Source organism: Capsicum annuum, unplaced genomic scaffold, assembly GCF_002878395.1.
Source record: "Capsicum annuum cultivar UCD-10X-F1 unplaced genomic scaffold, UCD10Xv1.1 ctg2352, whole genome shotgun sequence".
Taxonomy (NCBI): Eukaryota; Viridiplantae; Streptophyta; class Magnoliopsida; order Solanales; family Solanaceae; genus Capsicum; species Capsicum annuum.
The window spans coordinates 46,345-70,617 of NW_025829669.1; the positions used below are offsets into that span (position 1 = coordinate 46,345).

General features: G+C 34.2%; 1 protein-coding gene across 4 annotated transcripts; it reads right to left on the reverse strand.

Annotated features, from left to right (window-relative positions):
* Window positions 1–1,197: 1,197 nt before the first annotated feature.
* LOC124890729 (AT-hook motif nuclear-localized protein 10-like) lies at window positions 1,198–23,954 on the reverse strand. Of its 4 annotated transcripts, none has more exons than XR_007049281.1 (4): window positions 23,120–23,359; window positions 22,828–22,881; window positions 2,484–2,558; window positions 1,198–1,513 (listed from the first exon to the last, which is right to left on the reverse strand). XR_007049281.1 is itself a non-coding variant. In XM_047402498.1 (4 exons), exons 1-4 carry the CDS (start codon window positions 23,749–23,751, stop codon window positions 1,469–1,471), a joined length of 450 nt encoding a protein of 149 aa, XP_047258454.1. In that variant the 5' UTR covers window positions 23,752–23,954; the 3' UTR covers window positions 1,198–1,468. The 4 variants fall into 4 exon arrangements, 2 of the variants coding, with proteins under 2 accessions (XP_047258454.1, XP_047258455.1); XM_047402498.1 differs by lacking the exon at window positions 23,120–23,359 and adding an exon at window positions 23,476–23,954; XM_047402499.1 differs by lacking the exon at window positions 23,120–23,359 and adding an exon at window positions 23,421–23,954.
* Between the last annotated feature and the right edge of the window lie 319 nt (window positions 23,955–24,273).

Sequence of the window (24,273 nt, forward strand, 5' to 3'; positions counted from 1 at the left end):
CTTCATCTCATAATTTTATATCATGATTTCAAATCATAACTTCACATAGCATTACCAAACAACCCCTAAAGGTGACAACTATAAAGACATATTTGAACCTTTTAAATTAGAGTAAAACATCTAGTACCCCTAAACTATGACCAAGTTTGCTCCAACATACTTCAATTTCACGAGGATCCTATTACCTCGAAACTAAATTTTAGCATTTTCTTTCATCCTTTTTAGCTAACATGACATCTTTTGTCAAACTTTTTAACTGACATGACACCTTTGACGTGAGTTTCATTTTATGTAGTAAAGGTATCACGTCAGCATAAAAGGGTAACAAAAATACGCTAAAATTAAGTTCAGGAATAATAGGACTCCTGTGAAGTTGTAGTATATCGTAGAAACTTTGATCATAATTCGAGGAGATATTTGATGGTTTATCTCTTTAAATTATCAGAAATATGTTTGAACCTTTTAAATTCCTCTAGCATATTTTCTATTATTATATTTTCAATTTGTCATCGTGTTGATAATTTGAATTGTGGTTGATTCTTTTCGCTCAACTATTTCTTCCAAGTATGGCTTTTTCATTAACTTTAACAATAATTGAGAAAATTATTTTAGGAGATTAACTAAGCACGACTCTAGTTATTGACATTTTAATAAATTTTGTTACGTAGTTAATTTTTTTTTTTTTTTGATACCTGTAGTGTTTTGGACAAATTTGTATGTATTTTGATTAATTTTACGGGATATTTGTTATCTTTCACAAGCAATAGATACCAGTTAACTCTTTCCACTAAGACTAGAATAAATGAAAAGAAATCGTCCAGTTTTTATCTATCTTGATAATTAAATCTCCAACCTCATGATGCTCAACCTACTTCATTGAACCACGGGTCACACCCTTAGTGTTATAATTAAATTTTGTTATATAATATGAATTTCATGTGACATATATATGTGTGAAATATCATTTATTAGAAGTAATAGTTAGTAGTCAAGTTGGATTTGAAAACTAAAAATTACTTGTTCAATTTGGATTTGAATACCTAAATAGTTGGACAACTTGCCAACTTGAAGTCAAGTTTGACAACCTTAGAAACTAAGTTTGGTGGTCTATAATGTCACGACCCAAATGGTCATGAGTGACACCCACACTAATCTTTCCATGGGAGAACCATCTAAATCAAACTATTACTCAGTCACTTAGTCAATATTAAGATGATGTTATCATAAAATCCACTAACAATAATCCATGACTAATCATTAATTATATGGAAATCCAACAAACTACTTACTAAATCCCTAAGACCCGAAAGTCATCGTACAAGAACTACTAACAAAAATCATGTCTAAAGAGATATTCAAAATATAGTAAATAAGGAATGTTTCATTGCCCGAAAGATGGACAATAACAAATAAGATGACTCGTTGCAGTCTGAAGATGGAGTGCTCACCCTTGGATCAAGATCTGCTATCAAACTCTAGAGATGAGATCGTGTCGGAGCCTTTGAAACACTTTCTGCACTCAACAAAAAAAGAGTACAGGGTAGTGTCAGTACAAACCACTAGTACTGGTAGGTATCATAAACCAACTCAACTTAATAATACGTACACAATATAATTCAAATAACAAGTAGATAGACTTCATCACATCATAAATACTCAATGAATCAATAATACAACAATAACAGGTCAAACATTGCTCACAAACAAGTCACATAACCATCTAGAGTATCAACCATACTGTAAACATCCACAGAATCAGCATAATTATGTACACACATGCTATGGGACTTATTTTTTCCCAAATAGTCATGACCTGCAGGGAACAATCTATGTTCATATACTGTACCGGCGTGGTACCCGATCCAATATATACATATCCGTACCAGCGTGGTACCCGATCCAACTTATACATATCCGTACCGGCTTGGTACCCGATCCAACATATACATATCCGTACCGGCGTGGTACCCGATCCAACATATACATATCCATACCGGTGTGGTACCCGATCCAACATATACATATCTGTACCGGTGTGGTACCCGATCCAACATATACATATCCATACTGGCGTGGTACCCGATCTTACATATACATATCCGTATCGGCGTGGTACCCGATCCAACATATACATATCCATATCGGTGTGGTATCGATCCAACAATAGATATTCGTACCGACGTGGTACCCGATCCAATATATACATATCCGTACCGGCGTGGTACCCGATCCAACATATACAAGTATTATCAATATCAGTTTATACAACCTCACAGCATGCAACACAATGTACCAAGTTTACAAGTACACTTAAAGTCATAAAATAATTTCATCGACTAAATTTTCAGTAAACATTTATACACGCATCAACAATCCAAACATCAACAATTTCAAGTATGTACGAATACAAATCAACAATTATACAATTTAGGAGGATACACACAATTAAGTTGAGTCTAAACTCCAATTAAATCATAACCTACCTCAATCGAAGAACCCAAATACAAGCTACCTTGTAAGAGTCTTGCTCTTCCATGAAGCTTTGGAATGATCCAAATCTGTGTAGTGTATAATTTGCATAAGAATACAAATCTAATGACCCCATTTTTATAAATTCTTACTCTAAAAATTCTAAATCAAAACCTCAATTTCTTAATCCCGAAATATAAAGGAAACATACTTATATAATTAAGAACGATAAACTGTACCGATCGTGTTCAAAGTAACCTAAAAGCAGCCACCTATTATTAGTGTCAGTGATTGGCTCATCATAGACTAACTATATTGTTTTTCGTCCATTCCAGTTCAGGAATAATGGACAATATTAATAAAACTATTCAGTTGGTCCTTCAAAAGTCACTGACAGTGACTATAATTAGAACATAACAATATTATTAAGCAAATAACTTCACTGTGCCACCATCTTTCTCCCCCTTTCTTTTTCATTGCACTTTTCACCCATTTGGCACAATTACCGATACCATTTCCTTATTAAGATTCCATCCTACCATCATATTGATATACATATATACATATATATAGAGAGAGATAACTAACAACAAGCATAATACCATGCATATACTTAATAGAATTAAACCTTACCTGAAGCTTGTTGTCAGACGCCGCAGAAGTTTCTGCCCCTTTTTTTCTAGTTTATTTTTTTTACTTATCCTTCAGAGGGATTAAACCCTATTAACTGAAAGTCCTTTCACGTAATATCTAATAGTAAAAGGATTATGATTTTGACCCATTAAATCATTAATTACACTAATCATTTAAAATACTCTAAACTTTTAATAAATACTCAAAATTAATTTTAAAATATCATAGACATAAATCAAATATGTGTAGACTAAAAAGTATATCCCAGACCTATTGAAAATATTACAACACTAATTCGAGGTCGTCTCGATTAAAGATTAACTATTATCGGGTTTAGCTTTCTCAACTCAATAACCCCATTAGTGACTTAAACTACTTTTGAACACCTCAAGAATTGGTACTACTTATTCCGTGAGTCATAATCCACGTATACAAACTACGGAGAGAGCTAAAATAAAGAAGATGAGAAAAAAAATCTCACAAACGCCCGGGAGGGTCGTTACATATAAATAGGCATAATGCATAAACATGCCCTTTAACTTGACCATAAATCACATCTATGACCTCTAACTTTAGGTGTGCACAAGTAGACACTTAAACTTGTATAAAGTTGAGCAAGTAGACACACACGTCCTATGTGGCATATTACTTATAGGACGCCATGCAGGACAAGAATTGACCTCGTAGGATGATACACTATAGACTAGGAAGCACAAAACAAACACCAAAATCAGTCCACAAGTTCAAAGAACCGAGGACCCTTTTGATGACCACACTCGGATTCACAAATAAGAACAATAATAAATGAGATAGGGGTGTGTTTCAACACCTAAACAACCACCCAAACTAGATTTAAAAACAACAATATAAAGACAAAATGAATAACAACAATGTGGTAGCAATAAAATACCTCACGGGTCACATTAACAAGAACAAGAAACAACGATTACAACAAACAAAGGATAATAGATAGACTACATGAAGATGTAATCTTAAGAACCCAAGAGCTTATTTCACTCTTGGACCCTTAACACTACATACAATAATTCACCTATCTCTTATATTGGTACAAGAGGGACCTCGATCTCCTAAGCATCCAACCTTTCCAAGCTTGAATCCAACACGAGTGATTCCACACTCAAGTCGAAAACCCTAGTTACATTATTTCAGCTAAGAGGCCTTTCTCACAAAGAGAGTGTTTTAATGTTACAACTTTTAATATTCTTCAAAACTAAACTAATAATACCCTAAAGTGTTCTTTATATAGCTATTACAAAATAGAAGCTAAAATGTCCAAAATACCCTTTAAGAGCTAGTCTCCCTTCAAGTGTATTTAGGGGCTGCCTTGTTGTGTTCCAAGGCTCCTCTTTACACTTCAAGTGTGAGATTAGGGTCGGTATGGTTTGTTTTAAGTCCTTTACTTGCACACTCCATGTCTCGGGCTCATTACACTCTCACATGCGTCCATCTTCATGGTCGTACTTGTATCATCCTCCCATTTTTAAAAAGGATTCAACCTTGAATCCATGCCTTGCAAAATCAAAGAGAGACAAACAAACATACTTCCTCATGGAATGAGGGTTAGGGTTAGCAAAAATAAACAATAAGTGTATGCACCCAAAACACTCAAAATAGTTCACACTTAAAAAAAACCGAGGACCTTTTGAGTTCAAGTCTCTACATGCCAAAGCGGTTCATATTTGATATATAACCAAGAGTCCTTAGTGTTAAACATTATGAAGCCATCGATAAATTCACCAAGGACTTGGCTATGATAAGCATAAAAAAGAAATACACCTAAGCCGAGAGTAAATCTTCCCTGCCCTAAGATGGCACCGGGATCAAATGTGAAGAGAGGCCATAGACGCGGGTCTAGACAACCTTTCCATTTCCCATATCCTTTACCACATCTACACGGCCTACTCTCTGTATTGGCCTATATATCATCACAAAAAAAAAAGAGTAGATAAAGGTGGCACTCAAGTCTACTTCTACTATGGTGTCCTCAGGAAAGCCACACAAAGAAGAAGAAGAAGTCATTTTTGAGACTACATATTCCTTGCTCGTGAGAGTACTCTCATCTTCCAAGAAGATATTTCTACCTTGAGGAGAAATGTTGTCACATCATAGTGGGTTGGCATATAGGCTGTAGCCTCCAAGACAAGCTATGCCATCAACTTCACTCACACCACTAGGTTTTTTAGGAGTGATTAAACTAGCTTCAAACAAGACTTTGTACCTAAAAAGAGAAAGATCTACCCCCAGACAAATTTAGGATAAGCAAGCTCACTCTCTATAAATTCACTATCAAGTTTCAAAAATGTTTCACGTATATGATCATACCGATGAGCCAAACAAACATTAGCATTTACACCACAGGACAAGCTCACGGGTTCACTCCTATTTCCTTGACCAACATCTTTAAATTCTTCACTCACTTGAGATTCATTAATCATATCACACATATTCTCAAGTGGTGGGAAAGTTTTACACATAAGTTGGTCAACACAATTTTCACATGACGATGTACATTCATTCAATACAATAGCTTCAACACTAGGTGGACACAAAGCGATCTTACTAGAAGAGTCGATTTGGTCATCTATAGGATCAACTAGTGTATCCACTCTGTTAGAGTATGACCCCTACTAATTGCCTATCTGTGAAACAGGTAAGTAAACGTGGTTCACAGAAGTAAAAGCTGAATACAGTATTTTTACGTGAAAAATACCCGGCTCAAGAAAGGTGTAAAAAAACACGACCTGTACCTCTACAGGATTTAACCCAAAAACACGACCTGTACCTCTACAGGATTTAACCCAAACTTTACTAAAACACTTGAGCCTCAACAATCAACAAAATTACAAGACTTCTTGTAAACTAGGAATTAAAACTTCTAACTCCCATCACTACAAAAACATAAATCTTCCTAAGATTAGTGTTCCTTAGTCTTCGAGTTCCCAAACTTGAAGACACAACTCCTAACTCAGTTTATAGATCACTGAGACTAGAACAATGACTTATTACAATTGAAAGAACCTATCTACTGCACACAAAGCCTACGACTTACTAAGTAAGAAACTAGGTTCTTCTTCAAGTATGTGAACTGATATGCTGATTGTTGATTATCCTTTTTAGTGCTTGAGTACTTAATTAAATGCAGTTTGATGTATATAAGCACTCCTTCTGATACAGTCCTTTTATCTCTATTCTTCTATCTTGTGTAGGACTTTATCAGGTAACTTTACTTTTTGTTGTAGCCGTCTCTCTCTTCTAGATTAAGTAGAACTCTTTTGTTTTTTCTTTTAGACTTATTGCTAGACTTTTTGATCAACCCATCTTCATATTTCTCTTTTTAGTGCTTGAGTACTTAATTGAATGCAACTTGACGTATATAAGCACTCCTTCTGATGCAGTTCTTTTATCTCTATTCTTCTATCTTGTGTAGGACTTTATCAAGTAACTTTACTTCTTATTGTAGCTATCTCTCTCTTCTAAATTAAGTAGAACTCTTTTGTTTTTTATTTTAGCCTTATTGTTAGACGCCTTGGTCAACCCATCTTCATGTTACTCTGCATCTTGACTAGGACTCTTGTGCAGGACTTCTTATTCTACTCAACTTTTGTACTTCTTTTTTTTCAACTCAACTTCTGCAAGTCTTTTTTTAACTCAACTTCTGCAAGTCTTCTTTTTCAACTCAACTTCGGATGTGATAAATGTTATCCACTTCTGTTTGTACGTCAAGTCATCATATCAATAACCCATCTGCAGTTGATCTTGGTTCAGTTGGATGGAACAACTTTTACCACATGTTTCATTCTCTTGTTTATAATCAAAACTCCACATGCTCTGATAATTTCCCCCTTTTTGATGATGACAAATATATTAGTATAACACCACAAAACCTGATATACTCACTAAGGAAGTTAAGTAAAAGAAATAGAATAAAACAGAGATTAGTCAATTGAGTTATAAGAACTGTATAATCTATCTTCCCCTTTTGACATCATCGAAAAACTGGACCAATGAGTGAAACACGTTTTATAATTTATGGCCACTGGGTCTATCACTAAAACATGAAGACATTAGAGAAAAAAGAACAAGCAATATATCAATAACACAGAAGTGAGCCACATAAAACAAAAAAGGAACCATTGCATTTATAGATCAGAATACAATGATCACAACCCATAATAAACAATAAGAGAGAAATAGCTTAAACCAAAAGCAGGAAAGAAAGATGCCTAAGATACTAAAGGGTCTTAAGTGGATGAGGAATAAGGAATAAGGGAGGTCAGCTTATTAATAATATCTGCATTATCAGCTCTTTTCTTTTTTAAAAGGGCTGTGAGGAAGGCAATTTGAGCTTGAAGGACCTGTTTCTCCTTTTCATGAGTAGACCAGGCAACTTCCAATGCAACTTGTGCCACATCCACCCCACTTTGCTTGGCAACAAGAGCATTCCTCAGCCTTTGCATAGGATTATTAGTACTCCTCATAGCTGCAGGCAACATAGCATGGTTCACAGACCCAATGACATCTTTTGTGGTTTGCAATGACCACACTTTGACAGGAACATGAAAGTCTTAAAAAACAGGGGCAAGTCAGAACTTACATGGTAAAGCATGGCCATTTGCATCTTGAATTAAAACCCTTTACATGTGCTTGATGATGAGTGTAGGAAGATCAATCGGAACCTGAGAGTCCAGCAATTCCATCAGGGTGAGATCAAGAAAATTTACTACTATTCTCCTTTCCTGTCTAGGAAGGATCATCTTGTGAACCACATTAAAATAGAACTGGTAGAGAGGAGATATCTCATTCTTGAGAACCCTTCTATGAGTTAAAAGAGAAGGATTTCTAGAAAATTTCCTAGAAATATCAATAGCTGAAAGAAGGTTATCAAGAGGAGGATAAGAGCTTTTCACATAATGACCCCAACCCCCAATAAGAACATGTAAAATTCAACTCAGATCAATAGGGTAAAGATAAATGGTTTTACCATGAATAGTGGTGGAGAACATCTCTCCAATAGCAACTCTATTGGTATAAAATTCATACACTTTAGCTTTTCCAAATATTCTTTGATAATCACCTTAAAGAAACAGGTGTAACCATCCCTGAGCGTTCAGTTTAGTGAGCAACACATCCATATTAGGTCCTCCAAAACCAGTGACAACTCTACCCCTAGCCAACTTACGTTTTTGAAAGTGAAGAACTGAGCTGACTGAGAAGCCTTGTCAGCAGGAGTATCAAAAACAACATCACAGTTAAGATCTGGATCAGGGTAAGTAAAGGGAGCAGGAGGGGTATCAGGAAGAAAATTAGAATCTGAGTCAGAGAAATCAGAAGGAACAGGTTGGGATACTTTTTTCTTCAGACGATAAGAGAATTTTGAAGAACCTTTGGTGGAAAGGGATCCTTTAACAGTGGAGGCTTTCGCAAGAGAAGCTTTCACAGTAGATTTTGAGGACGAGAAAGTTTTAAAAGTGGGTTGGGATAGAGAGATAGGTGTGAAAGAGGATTTTGGGGTTTTGGCAATGATATACTTCAATTTTCATTTAGAGCGAAGGAGAATATCAGGAAAGGGATCACTAAGAGGTGGAGAAGCAGAAGGAGCAACCTATTTCTTTTTACTTGCATGAAGTGCTTCTTCCAAAGAAGCATCTTGTCGTTGTTTCTTTCCTTGAGTAAGAGGAATGCGAGGAGAACCAACTATATAGGAAGGCTTAACTGAAGTAGATTCATCTACATCAATGACAACAAAAGAGGATTTCCATTTTAGAACAGATCTGGACCTTTGACGGATGAGATTTGTAATGGGTTCATCATCTTGATCAACAATTTGAAGTGGAATTAATGGAGGAAGTGACGGGTTGGAATAGGATGATCCAGTTTGGGAAAATTGGGTAAAAGGGTTTGGAAAGTTTTTGAACGCAGCAAAAGCAGAGAATTTTTGGGTGATTTGAGGAGGAATTAATGGAGGTAAGGTTATATTTGGGTGAATAACAATAGAGGTGAAAGTGTTTTTGGCGGAGTCAAGTGAGGAGGATGAAGAAGATGATGAAGAATCCATGGCTAGTGAGATAAAATATTAGTGTGTTTTTGTAAAGAAGGTTTAGAAGGAATGAGAAGGAGAGGGAAAGGGGATGCGTATTTAAGAGGGAATTGGAGGAAGATGAACCTTATGAGGAAAGGATGTTGATAAAAACATAATGATTAAGAGGTATGTACTGATGGGAAAGGGCTGACAACTTTTTAAAGTAGATGACTTTTGGATTTTTGGCGATTTAAGGATAACGGAAGGGACCAAGTGAAGAACTTGTTTCTCTCTTATGCAATCATGAACAAGTGAAAATCATACCAGAACTGTGGAAACAATGGTCAAAATTTTCTTTGATGGTTCAGCCTCTCTACAAAATCAACACATAGCTGAGTTAATTTACTCTAAAACCTTGGAATTAGGATACACAACTAAATGTGTAAGACTGAATTATCAACTATCACTTAGGTACAGTCTTTTCTAATCAATCATTGGGGGAGATTTATACAATTTTAATCATCCCCAAGGCTAACCTGTTCCTTTCAAAATGTTCTCTACTAAAAGCCTTAGTAAATATGTCAGTAATTTATTCCTTAGTTGAACAACACATAATTGATATATGACCTTTTTCAACATTATCTCTAAGAAAGTGATGTCTAATATCAATATGCTTGGTTCTTTTATGTTGAAAAAGATTTTTAGCTATATTAATAACATTTGCATTATCACAAAAAATGGTAACACAACCAACATCTATACCAAAATCCATAAGTTGTTGTTTAATCCACAACAACTGAGCACAACATGACCCAGCAGTTACATATTCATCCTTAGTAGTGGACAAGGCAACTGAATTTTGCTTCTTTGTGGACTAGGTAATTAAACATGATCCCAAGAAGTGTGCCATACTTGTAGTGCTTTTCCTGTCCACCAGATATCCTGCATAATCAGCATTAGAATATCCTACCAAATCAAAGTTACTACCTTTGGGATACTATAATCCAAGATCACTGGTTCCTTTCAAGTATCTGAAGATTCTTTTCACTGATTTTAGATGTGGTTCCTTGGGATTAGCTTGAAACTTGGCACATAGCCTTACACTAAACACAATATCAGGCCTGCTTGCAGTGAGGTACGGGAGTGATCCTATCATACCTCTATACATCTTTTGCTCTACATCTGAACCTGTTTCATCCATGTCCAGCTTTGTGGCAGTGGCAATAGGAGTACTGATCTCTTTTGCTTCTTCCATGGAGAATCTTTTGAGAAGCTCTTTTACATATTTCTGTTGGTAGATCATTGTCCCTAATGCTGACTATTTTATTTGTAAACCCAAAAAGTAATTTAGTTCTCCCATCATGCTCATCTCAAATTCACTACTCATGAGTTCTACAAATTCATAAGTCATATTCATATTAGTTGATCTAAAAATGATGTCATTCACATATACCTGTACAACTAACAAATCCTTTTCATTAGTTTTTAAGAAAATGGTATTGTCAATTTTACCTCTGGAATGGCCATTCTCCAGTAGAAACTTTGACAATCTCTCATACTAAGCTCTAGGTGCTTGTTTCAATCCATACAAAGCTTTATCCAGTTTATATACATGATTAGGAAACTCCTTGCTTTCAAATCCTGAAGGTTACTTGACATATACTTCTTCTTTGAGAATGCCATTCAGAAATACACTCTTCACATCCATCTGGTAGAGTATAAGCTTCTTGTAAGCAGCAAAGCCAACAAGCAATCTTATGGATTCAAGTCTTGCTACCGGTGCAAAAGTCTCATCAAAGTCAATTCCTTCTTCTTGGTTGTATCCTTGGACCACCAACCTTGCCTTGTTTCTTGTGACTGTTCCATACCCATCAACTTTATTCCTAGATACCCACCTAGTTCTAATTACTGATCTGTCTTTTAGAAGATGAACTAAGTTTCATACTTTGCTTCTTGCAAACTGATTCAGCTCTTCTTACATGGCTATGATCCAATCAGCATCAAGTAATGCTTAAGTTATCTTCTTTGGTTCTATTTCTGACAGAAATGCCTTGAAAGCACACATACTTCCCAGTCCAGCTCTTGCGGTGATCCCAGTGGTGAGCTCAGTAAGAACATTCTCTATGGGATGTGATCCTTGATACTTGTATCCCTTAGGAATCAACCCTAGGATCACTAATGACATTCTGATCTGGGTAAGTAGGTGGCTCAGTTCCCTCTGTCATTGTGCCTTCAGCTTCTGTTCCCCCTGTTGAGGTGCCTCTAAGTTTGGTAGCTTCAATCAATGAATCGGGTTGTGTAACCTATTTCTCAACATCGTTTTCTTTCTGCAGGTTAGTCTTAACACATGATTCATCAAAGATCACATGTATACTTTCTTCAACACAGTTAGTTCTGTTGTTTAAAACCCTATAAGCTTTACTATGGATTGAATAACCTAAGAAGATTCCCTCATCACTTTTAGCATCAAATTTTCTCAAATTATCCTTTCCATTATTATGTATAAAATAGTTACATCCAAAAGTTCTAAAATGAGAGATGTTAGGCTTTCTTCCTTTTAGTAATTCATAGGAAGTCTTCTCTAACAAAGGTTTGATCATGCATCTATTTATAATATATGCTGCAGTACTTATTGCCTTAGCCCAAAGGTTTTTGGCAACATTTGCTGCAAGTATCATTGTTCTAGCCATATCCTCTAAGGTTCTATTTATTCTTTCCACCGCTTCATTTTATTGTGGTGTTCTAGGAGCTGAGAAATTATGATCTATACCATTTACTGAACAAAATTCTAAGAAATTTGCATTCTCAAATTCTGTACCATGGTCAGCCTCATAGAGACTAAGGAAGTACCTAATTTCTTTTCAATTTTCTTAATGAAAATTTTAAGGACATCTTCTTTAGAGGCTAGAAATAGCGTCCAGGTGAACCTGGAATAATCATCAACAATTACAAAAACATACCTCTTTCCACCTTTACTTTGAAGTCTCATGGGTCCACACAAGTCCACATGAACCAGGTCAAGGTACTTGGATGTGCTAACATGGTTCTTTGACTTGAAGGAAGACCTTACCTGCTTCTCCCTTACACAAGCACTACATAACTTTTCTTCCTTAAACTTGGTCTTGGGTAATCCCAATACCATGTCTTTGGAAGAAAGCATGTTTAGTTGTTTCAGACTTGCATGACCAAGTCTTCTGTGTCAAAGGAGGGGATTATTTTCAATTGCACTCAGACAAGTCAGCTCAGGTCCAGGTAGTGCCAAGATGTCTGCTTTGTATACATTTCTATATCTCCTTGCTGTGAGCACAATTTCTTTGGTGTTCATCCTTTTAACTTTGACTCCTGCAGCAGTAAAAATAACTTTATTACCTTTGTCACACAGTTGTGAGATGCTCAGCAGGTTATATTTCAGTCCTTCTACAAGATAGACATCTTCCAATGCTTTTAACTTAGATGAGCCAATTTCTCCAACTCCAGTAATAATTTTCTTTTTTTCCATCACCAAAAGACACTCCTCCTCCATATATTTTGGAGAGTGAAAGGAACTAGTTCTTATTATTAGTCATGTGTCTTGAGCAAGAACTGTCCAAGTACCAGTGCCTTTTTCTTTCTTTCACTTTCTCCTGCAAAAGAAATCAATGGTTAGATTTAGGAACCCAGACAAGCTTGGGTCCTGTTTTATGAGTGAAAGGATGAATTAAGTTTCTTCTAGTCCATGCAGGCAAGATGTAGTTCAACCTGTTTCTCTGACCAGAACTAGTTTTGTTCTTTTTGATCTGAGAAGCTCTGTTGGCCAGGTTTTGACTGTTTCATTTGCTTTTTGCAGCCATTGGAAATTCAGTGGTGGGATGTCCAAGATTGCTACAGATATAACATAAATCTCTAGGATTATAAAAACTTTTGTGAAATCCCAAACCTACCTTTTCATTGACATTTCTCTCACTCAATTTTTGAACAATTCTTGAGGAGTTTGTCCACCTATTTGCCCTTTCAAGATCAAGTTTTAGTTTACAAACTTCCTGATTCATCTTATTGATTTTTTCAGTTAAATCTTGACATTCTTGCATGTATTTAACTAACTCAAGTTCAGCATTTTCTTATTCTTTACTCATGGTTCTTTTCCCAGTTCCAGTGAGAGTTAGTTTGAGAACTTCAGACTTAAGATTATTGTTTGAAATCTTAAGTTCTGTAACCTGTTTCTTGAGAGTGCTATTTTTTTGTTAACTATTCCTGAATAAGCCTTTAGATCAATGAGATCAAATTTGAGACTTGCAAAACTATTGAACAATTCATCCCTATCAGAGGATAACTCTTGGAAATCATCAATCAATGCACTCATCAAGGAAACAAGTTTTGGTTTTGAAAACAATTGCAATTTTTCTTTGAGTTCAAGTATACTTACCTCAGAACCTTCATCTTCTTCATCTAAGTCTGAATCTCCAAAAGCTATGAATGCAGTATCATCTACTTCATCTTTATCTGAATCAGATCCCCAAGCAGCTATCATTGCATGTTCCTCCTTCCTTTTAGCCTTCAGTTCCTTTTCAGCCCTTTTCTTCTTCCATTCTATTTTCCAGACTGGACAATCTCTGATCTGATGATCAATTTTGCCAAATTTGTAGCAACCATTTGGATTATCAGTGGAACGTTTCTTAGTACCTGTTCCCTTCTTCTTCTTAAAAAATTTGCTGAAATTTTTAGTTATGAAGGCAACTTGCTCCTTATCAAGTTCAAATTCCTTATTACTATTAGAAGCTTTCAATGCTAGGATTTTCTCAGGAGCAGCTTGTTTTTTGGTTCTATCAATTTTCATTTCATAAGTCCTTAAGTTCCCTACTAGTCCATCCAGTGTCATGCCTTTAAGATCCTTATTTGCCTTCCTGATTGCAGTCACATTAACATTCCATTTTGATTTAGGTAATACCTTCAATACCTTTTCAACTTATTCTTCCTCAAAGATGACCTTTCCCAAGAAAGTCAGTTCATTTGTTAAGGTGGTAAGCCTTGTCATCATCTCATGCAGGATTTCGTTTTCCTTCATTTTGAATCCTCATACTCAGTGAAAAGAAGAGAAATCCTGAACTTTCTTACTTGAGAAGTACCTTCGTGGGCATTCACCAGTGCATCCCAAATTTGCTTAGCAGTAGTGCAGGTGGATACCCTGTTATATTCAGAAGGTCCTAGTCCATAAACCAAGATGTTCTTGGTCTTTGCATTTTTCTTCAAAGCCAACAAGTCATCAGGAGTAAATTCACTCCTTATTTTCTTGACTTGTTCACCATCAACCATCTTCATTGGAATAGTAGGACCATCAGTAATCCTGTCCCAAAATTCATAGTCTTCACCTTAAATGAACATCTCCATCCTTGCTTTCCACCAGATAAAGTGAGAACCATAAAAAAGTAGAGGTCTAGTAGTTGACTGACCTTCACTATGACCAGTAGGAGGTGCGGAATTTATCATGTTGATTTTTTTCTTAGGTGCTAGCCTTATTTAAGACAACCTCTCTCTGATACCACTTTTTAGAGTACGACCCCTACTAATTGCCTATCTGTGGAACAGGTAAGTAAACGTGGTTCACAGAAGTAAAAACTGAACAAGTGTTTTTACATGGAAAACACCTAGCTCAAGAAAGGTGTAAAAAACTATGACCTGTACCTCTACAGGATTTAACCCAAACTTCACTAAAACACTTGAGCCTAAAAAATCAACAAAATTACAAGACTTCTTATAAACTAGGAATTAAAACTTCTAAATCCTATCACTACTAAAACTCAAATCTTCCCTAGTGTTCCCAAGTCTTCGAGTTCCCAAACTTGAAGACACAACTCCTAACTCAGTTTATAGATCACTGAGACTAGAACAATGACTCATTACAATTCAAAGAACTGATATGCTAATTGTTGATTATCCTTTTCAGTGCTTAAGTACTTAATTAAATGTAGTTTGATGTATATAAGCACTCCTTCTGATGCAATCCTTTTATCTCTATTCTTCTATTTTGTGTAGGACTTTATCAGGTAACTTTACTTCTTATTGTAGCCGTCTCTCTCTTCTAGATTAAGTAGAACTCTTTTGTTTTTTCTTTTAGACTTATTGCTAGACTTTTTGATCAAACCATCTTCATATTTCTCTTCATCTTGACTAGGACTTTTGTGTAGGAATTCTTGTTCCACCCAACTTCTGCACTTCTTTTTTTTTCAACTCAACTTCTGCAAGTCTTTTTTTCAACTCAACTTTTGATGTGATAAATGTTATCCACTTCTGTTTGTACGTCAAGTCATCATATCAATAACCCATCTACAGCTAATCTTGGTTCAGTTGAAAGGAACAGCTCTAACCACATGTTTCATTCTTATGTCTATTATCAAAACTCCACATGCTCTAACACACTCGTACAACATGTACATCATCCATAAGTGGTAAGGAATCAATACACTCATATGTAGGTAAAATTACTACTCACACTCAATGGCTTATTAGCCACACGATTATCATTCACATGCACCAAAGTGTAATAGTTAGCTATTTTACCTTGACGTTCATGAGTATGTTCGTCTTTACCTAGGTGTGAAAGTCCTTCACAAGCTTGGGTAGAAACTTTCTTTGGGAAATTCTCATCGCAATATATTTGGACAATTAGATTTTGAGGAAAGAGTTTGGGTAACTATTGGCGTATAATTTCAAAGTGCCATTTCATATCTTCAAGATTGTCATCGATGCGATCAAATGTGGCATTAAAATTATAGGCAACCATGGTACCTAGCAAAAGACAACAACAAACAAAAGAAAACAACTAGTTAGTTAAAAAAGAGCCTCACCACACTCTCACTCTCGGGTTTACCTCATACTTGGTTTCACAAGTGTTGAAAGCCGACTTGTACTTCGCGAGTGATTAAGGGCCGAGTCTACTCTTGCCCAAAATAGATTTTAGTTTGAGTTGACTCAAAGAAAATTTATTTACGGACTTAAACCAACAAGATACAACGAATTCAGAAAAGAGAAAAGCACACAAAAAACACTTAACACAAATGAACGAACACAAAGACTAACTAATAATCTAGTAGATGAGTACTAGTTTGCCAATTAGTATTGGATCCAATGAAATTGAAACTAAGGAACAACAAACGAAAACTACAAAAATTTGAAATTTGAGCCAAAATTTGATGCGTGAACAGTAATTTAATGATGTGGCAGCATGCAATTGGTCTTGGTCCCATACAACTTTAGTCACAAATTTTGAAATTTCAATCTCCACATAATTTGGAATGAAAGATAATTAGTTTTGAAGGGAAAGTATAAGTTTTGAGTCTTTGGTAAGTTTAATATCAAAAAGAATGATCTTGACTTGTACTAGTTCTACCAAACAAGGCTCCTTGATTTAAGGGTAGTAGTTGAAAAAGTTGATGTCAAGTCCAGGAAGTGATAGTTCAAGTCTTCTCATCAACAAACTTTACAACTTTTATCTTCACCTCTTTGAATCTATTTGCACTTTTTGGTCGGTTAAGTTATAAGGCTAGGTGAAGAACAAGATGAACACAACATCAATCTTCAAGAACATAACAACAACTTTATACAGACAAGACAACAACTACAAGAATTGGCCACCTTCAAGTTCACATCAACAATGTCATCACTTTTTAAGCTCAACTTTAGATCTAGACACGTTTGTGCTAGTGAGAAAGAAACCAACACAAGAAACACACTAGACAAACAAAATAATTACTAGATCTAGAAACCAAACAAGCCTCGGCCAAGATGTAACAACAACACTAACTCTCGGCCAAGAACAAGAACAACTTTAACTTTTCTTTTTATTTTCAACCAAGAGAGCCCAAGATTGACCTTGTGGGAACAAGATCAAGCCATGCTCTGATACCAAATGATACACTATAGACTAGGAAGCACGAAACAAACACCAAAAATAGTCCACAAGTTTAAAGAATCGAGAACCCTTTTGATGACCACACTCGGGTTCACAAACATGAATAATAATACACAAGATAGGGGTGTAATTCAACACCTAAACAACCACCCAAACTAGATTTAACAACAACAATATAAAGACAATATGAACAACAACAATGTGGTAGAAATAAAATGCCTCATGGGTTACACTAACAAGAACAAGAAACAACGATTACAACAAGCAAAGGATAGATAGATAGACTACATGAAGATGTAATCTTAAGAACCTAAGAGCTTATTCCACTCTTGGACCCTTAACACTACACACCACAATTTACCTATCTCTTAAATTGGTATAAGAGGGACCTCAATATCTCAAGCATCCAACATTTCCAAGCTTGAATCCAACACGAGTGATTTCACACTCAAGTCAAAAATCCTAGTTACATTGTTTCGGCCAAGAGGCCTTTCTCACAAAAGAGGGTGTTTCAATGTTACAATTTTCAATATTCTTCAAAACTAAACTAATGAAACCCTAAAGTGTTCTTTAAATAACTATTATAAAATAAAAGCTAAAATGTCTAAAATGCCCCTTAAGAGCTAGACACCCTTCAAGTGTATTTAGGGGCTGCCTTGTTGTGTTTCAAGGCTCCTCTTTACACTTCAAGTGTGAGATTAGGGTCGGTATGGTGTGTTTTAAGTCCTTCCATCGCACACTCCAAGTATCGGGCTCATTACACTCTCACATGCATCCATCTTTGTGGTCGTACTTGTATCATAGGATGCCACGTACATGTGATATATGTGTCTACTTATTCAACTCTATACAAGTTTAAGTGCCTACTTCTGCACACCCAAAGTTGAAGGTCATAGATATAATTTGAGGCTAAGTTAAAGGGCATGTTTATGTATTGTGCCCTATAAATAGCTACCCTTTGTACATTTTATTGATAAGTCAAAGTAGTAAAACAAAAGTATTACTGAAATTCTAAAGTTCTCTCTTTTCCTTAAATTTGATATTGATATTTTGTCTTTATTTTATAACACTTTATCAGCATGAGACTCTACCGACTCAAAATTTAAAGGCCAAGAAAAGAAAATTGGATCGAAAGGTGGAGAAGATAAGACCGCAAGAACTATGCGATCATCACGATTTGGGTTTCACCTTTCTACTATTTATGATAAAATAAGTATATTATTAACTCATTTTTCAAATTAAGTTTGAGAAAAAAATATTGATAATCACAAATTGGTGATATTGTTGTAGGCTCAAGTTTGAGTTTATTATACTTTGGCCTAATATGTTATTGACCGAGGGTGTGATGATGGATTTAAATCTTATGCCATTAAGAGGGTAAGACATTGAGTTTAAGTCCCATTGATTTTTGGCCTAAGATGCTTTTATATGGATAAGACGTTGAGTTTGAATCTCAATGCACTATATTGATGATATAACAATGACTAAACCAAAATTTTGATGAAAGTTAAGAACTATTTTCATTGAATATGCTTCATTCCCTGAAGTCAATATGGCAGCAGTGCATAATATGTCTGTAAGAAGACATGTGATTGAATTTATGAATATGAATATAGGCATAACAAGGACAAAATCATTCCTTACATTATATGTACGCTTCGATTTGGTCATGAAAGAGCAATATCTTGAAAAAAATTGTAAGCTATCATAATTTGATAGGCTTAAGATATCATTATATTTTATTCCTAGCGAATGAGAATTTTTATTGCTAAAACTACATATCCTTTTTCTGGGTGAATTTGATAGGAGTAACACCTCATAAAAGGTAGAATAATTGAGAGGAAATATTATGAAATATACTTCAAAATAGCAAACTTGAAGAATTGTTCATGTTCTAGTAAATCTGAAATTTACTAAGTAAAATTCACATGTCATGGTAAATTTGGAGTTTACTAGTACAAATAAGTTCATAAGTTGGCATGAACAAGTTATCATTCTAAAGATGTGCACATTGAATGCTACACAACATATATATTAAAGATCAGAAGATTCTTGAAGAACATTATGAGTTCTCAAATGATCCTTCAAAAGATGAAGGTAATTTTTCTCACAAATGAACATGGTATGAAAGGTCGTTGCGCACGTGATTGTTGTACGACCTAATTTGCTATAAGTTTTATAAAATCTTCATCAAAATAAAGGAATAGAAAGTAATGGTGCACTCGACCTTTTAAAGTAATGTTGAGGTCTGTCATATAAATATAATAAATTTCATGGCGTGAGAATGAGCTTCTAATGAAAATTTATGAAGCATGTGCATATGATTATAATTCATTCTTTGAAGAGAATGAGATTTGTGATAAGCATCATCGATGCTCGATCATTCTTGAAATGAATGTGTCAAGATGAGATAAAAATTATGAAAAACGACATGCTCATGCACGATTGGATAAATTTCACATCTCACCTCTATGAAAGGTTTGAGAAGAATAAAGAAAATTTTATTTTGACATAAATGGTCATTGATCGCGTACTTGTAGTATGCTATAAATATTTTGATATGTTTATCATGGATTACCAAAAGGTAAAAGTAAGAAATAAGTCTTGCCTATATAATGTTTTAAGATTATGACCGTACTTATATGATTTTCTTTTTGAAGGAGATGTTCACCATATAAATGGTGTGTGAAATATGTGTAGTACACAAAATTAATTGAGAGCTCCAAAAGAGCCTAAGTGTTACTATTCGGAGGAATGAAACTGTTCATAATATTGAGATTGTAGTAGGTCTCAGAAGAAACTTGTTAAGTTTCAAAGATATTGGCCAAAAATAAATTATATTGAAACTATAAATAATGGAAAGATGTTATATCTTCATATTACTACAATCAACGCGGTTTATAAATATTTACGTAAAAGGTTATCTGCACTTTTTCTCTTATTTGTAATACAAAAATATGAACATGATGACAGAATCACATGCAATAGTAAATTAAAAATTTACTGAAATAAATATCAGTTGACATGACGGTTGACCATCCTAGTTCAAATGTGATGCAAAAATAATTGAGAATTCATGTGGTGATACACTGAAGAAATAAAAAATTCTTCACAAATTCTCTTGTGTTGCTTGTTCTCACAATAAATTGATTGGATTCGACTCCTCTCCATTTTCCTTCTCTCCAATTTCCCTAAGTTCTTGCTTGGAAACACATGTCATAGTATAAAATTAATAGTTGAGATTTAATTAGTTAAATTAAAATTCCAATCATAGTTATCTACTTTCATATATTTAGTTATATTTGTTGCTTAAATATTCATTATATCTTTTACTCAATATTTTTTTTAAAAATCTTTACTGCCACAAATATATATTAAAAACTTTTCCTAAATATTTTTTTTTTTTAAGAAATTCATAACATAGTTAAAAGTTTAATTTTTCTAACTGAGAATTCAAAAGAGCCACATAAAGAAAATATAATGAATTTGCTATCTTTGTGTTTGATTTGGCACACGTATAATAGATTTATTTGGCACAGAGAAAAAATAAAATTAGAAAAACATCAAGCCACAATTTTTATTTTTTTATTTGAAAACCATTACTTAGGAAAAATGACAAACATTAGAAAAAAAAAGTAAAAATCCAGCAGAAAATTGTTCAAAGATAAAAAGAGAATAGTTTAATATATTTAAGAAAAATATAATGGATTGTTAAAAATATTTAAGCAATAAATATATGAAAATAGATAACTATAATTAGAACTTTGATTTAACTAATTAAATCTCAACCATTAATTTTAAACTCTGACATGTGTCTTCAATCCAAACAAGAACCTGGGGAAATTGAAGAGAAGGAAAATGGAGAAGAGCCGAATCCCTAAAATAAGATTTTCACATCACATGATTGGCACCCGACTCTGACTGACCGTCAGTCAAGCAAAACCATGCATTTAATTGACTATAAAATAATTTGACTGAATTGTCTGATATAACTAAAAAGACAATGTAATTAATTAATTAATATGTAATTATTTGAATCAAACTGAAATTCATAAACATCCACTGGGCTAAGTCATGAGACACTAAATTAAGAATATTGACAAAGAGTGATAAACATGTCTTCATAATATAAATATCTGGTGATAGTTCAGAAAGAAAATGTAAACACCTGATAGTATAGATAAAAAAACTTCTTAAAAAATAACACTTCAAGCGTGGTTAGACCATTTTCTCTATACAGTTAGAATTTGAATAAGTGTTTGAAAAATAGTAGTTAAAGAAAGCTAAATGATTCTTTAAAAGGTAATAAGCACAAATTGGTTAGAGGGAGTATATCTAAAAGTATATTTTCTACCTATTTTTTCTCTAATGTCAAAAGCAATTGCTACATCAGTGCGAATCTTATTAGCTTAGTTGGTTAGTTAAACTCTCACCTTGTTGGTGATAGTTTGATTCCCCATATTGTAATCCCCTCCCCTATTCCCCCAATTTTTTTCTTTATTTTTTAAATTGCTATATCAGTATACATCTAAATAAATGCCAAAATATCAAATTTCTAAATCACACAAGCAACAAACTCCAGTAAAAAGACCGCAACATGCAAATAGACTAACTAAAAATAAGCTACCACACATTCCTCAGACTGAAGGTAATAAAAAAAGTTAGTGTCTTTAAGTTGCAACTCATACAGACATCATATGTCACAATGTCACTATCCATTACAGACCACCGGAGGGTGACTTTACGTACATTTTCAATCGCAGATAGAACACAAACTGCCAGTGGTCCTTGCTGTAAGAAAGTCATTACCATAGATAAAATGTCCCGTGGCCAAGGTAAAATGATTGCATCATATAGTAAGATCAGTCAAAAAATTTACAGAACTGGGATTTCAGTTCAAGCCAGCGTTAAACAAGAAGATTGATTATGAGTAAGACATAAATATTATATATTAGTTATACTAGACTTTTTATTTTTAAGAAATGGTGTGTGAAGACCCACAAAATTTCATTGCTTTTTATTCACCGATCGACACAAGTGAATTCACACTTTTCGTCGCTAAAAGACAATTCTATAGCCTACTTTCCATTTAACATAAAAACTCAATCACCAAGATACTAAGCCAACTTTGATAATATCTGATCAAAAACTGAAAAGTACATCCTTCAAAGTAATTCATTAAAATATTTGAGATAAAAAATAGTATAGATTTCCTAGACTATAAGGAGGCCAAGGAATATAAAAAATCAAATGCAATTGAAAGGAAACCTTAAGATGGATGGACCAGAATCTACCCTAATTAAATAAAAGGAAAAGGAATAATGATGATTGGAAGTAATTAACACACAAATGAAATCCCGACGCATCACATGAATTGACAACAATTCCTTATTTAGCTCATGAAATACAAAAAGTAATTTATTAAAAAAAAAGTTTCAATTTTCAACTTAGAAAAGATCCAAAAATGTCTGAACCTTCCAAAACACTGTGTAACGCAACTTGGAATAGTTGCATAAAATCATATATTAATTTTTCCATTAGAAACTCCATCAAATATTGTAGATTTATTATTTTATTTCATCCTAGAATGGAAGTCAACAAAAAAATAAATCCAAATGTAAACCAATCCCTTTCTTGTTCTTTCATATGAAATTCGAAACTAGAGTCTATTGTAGAACAACAATATACAATACAGTAGATTAATGCATTTGTAAAGTACACATGTTAATCATAGTTTTGTAACATGCTGTAAAAAAATGAGTGCTTTAACCCAATGATCAATAAGCAAAATATGTTTTACCTCCCCGGTGTTCACATAGATTGTGCGCATTGTAGAATCCCAATCCAGCTGAACCTGCAAACCATAAAAAAAATCAATAATCACTATGATGCATGTGTTGAGGTGGTAAAAGCTGATAAAAAACTTTAGTTATTTGCTATGTATACTTTGACCAACATATTAAAATATATTCTTTCACCCTTTTTCCAACAAGATTTTCCAACTTCTAATACTTTCAATGTATACAAATAACTAAACTTCAATTATTTAAAATTATTTTAATCTAATAAATCTGCCCCTGAAGTTAGTCAACCTGATTTTGATAAGCAACCATTCACAAATCAATTGGGGCATAGGAGATAATTGAGGAAACAAAAAGCTAATCCTAAAATTTAGCCTATGAAAATAGTGTAAATGTCAGGATAACTATATATAGACGTCCATAAGAAGTGGAATTAGCAACCTAATAAATAAGGTTCTAACAACCTACTTGTGAGGTAGAGAGATTTTTTTTGGGATAGATCCAAGTTTGTTTGTTTCTGATATTAATGTATGTAAGTTAAATTATTTACGCTAGATAAATAACTAAAGTGATTATAATAAATTATATAAACCTAAAACTTTTGGCTCTTGTTGCTTCTTTTTGGAGCCAGAGGTCTCCCCACGGACCTTTTTGGATGGATTTTCTAAAGTAGCACCAGTTATGCCAGTGTTACCATCAGCAATTATCTTTCTTGGACGACCCCTCTTTTTCTTAGAGGGCTCAGCAATAGCCCCAACAACGACAACAAGTGATCCAACAGTTTCTGGGTTTTGCCTAGAAAAAGAAAATGGTAGGTTCTGTTGTTGGAATACGATGTTTGGGGGTGACATGTCATTTTTGGATTCTTTTGAGTGGGGTTGGGGTAGTGCTGGAGCTAGGGTCGGCGTCTGGTGTATAGCCATTATTTCATGGCCAGAAGTTGTTGTTGTTGGGGTGTTGTTTGTGTTGTAGCCATTAGAGGTTGTTGGAGCTGGAGTGGGGTTGATTCGAGAGAATCCATTGGTGGGATAGAAAGGTGTTTCATTGTTATTCTACCAAGAGCTTTATTGAGAGAAAATGAGAAGAAAAGTTTTACAAATTTTAGAATTTTGTCTTAGTTGTTATATTGAAAAACTTTGTTGAGATTTGGTAAGTTTATAGTTAAACTAGAGTTTGACCATTCTGTTGAATTAGATTTTCTAAATCTCTCTTCAAAAATATTTTAAATCCTTACACGAATTACCCCTATTTTTGGGTGATACTTAATTTTTGCCTCTGTTTTTCAATTAATAAAAGTTTATCATTAAAAGTTTTCAAATTTAAAAATTTGGCCTAGATCGACTTTCGAGAGAATTTCATTTCCACTTATGAAACTTTAATTTTATGGTTAATCAATAAGTTTAGGCTTTATATTTAAGCTATAATTTGATCATGAATCTTGAATC

Excerpts from the sequence above, each read along its gene's own strand:
- LOC124890729 (XM_047402498.1), bottom strand. The coding sequence starts at position 23,751 with ATGGCTATACACCAGACGCCGACCCTAGCTCCAGCACTACCCCAACCC. Across the intron at positions 2,559-22,827 it reads TCTATGTGAACACCGGGGAG|ATTTGGATCATTCCAAAGCT; the intron begins GTAAAACATATT and ends TACACTACACAG. Across the intron at positions 1,514-2,483 it reads ATTTGGGTTCTTCGATTGAG|AAAGTGTTTCAAAGGCTCCG; the intron begins GTAGGTTATGAT and ends TGTTGAGTGCAG.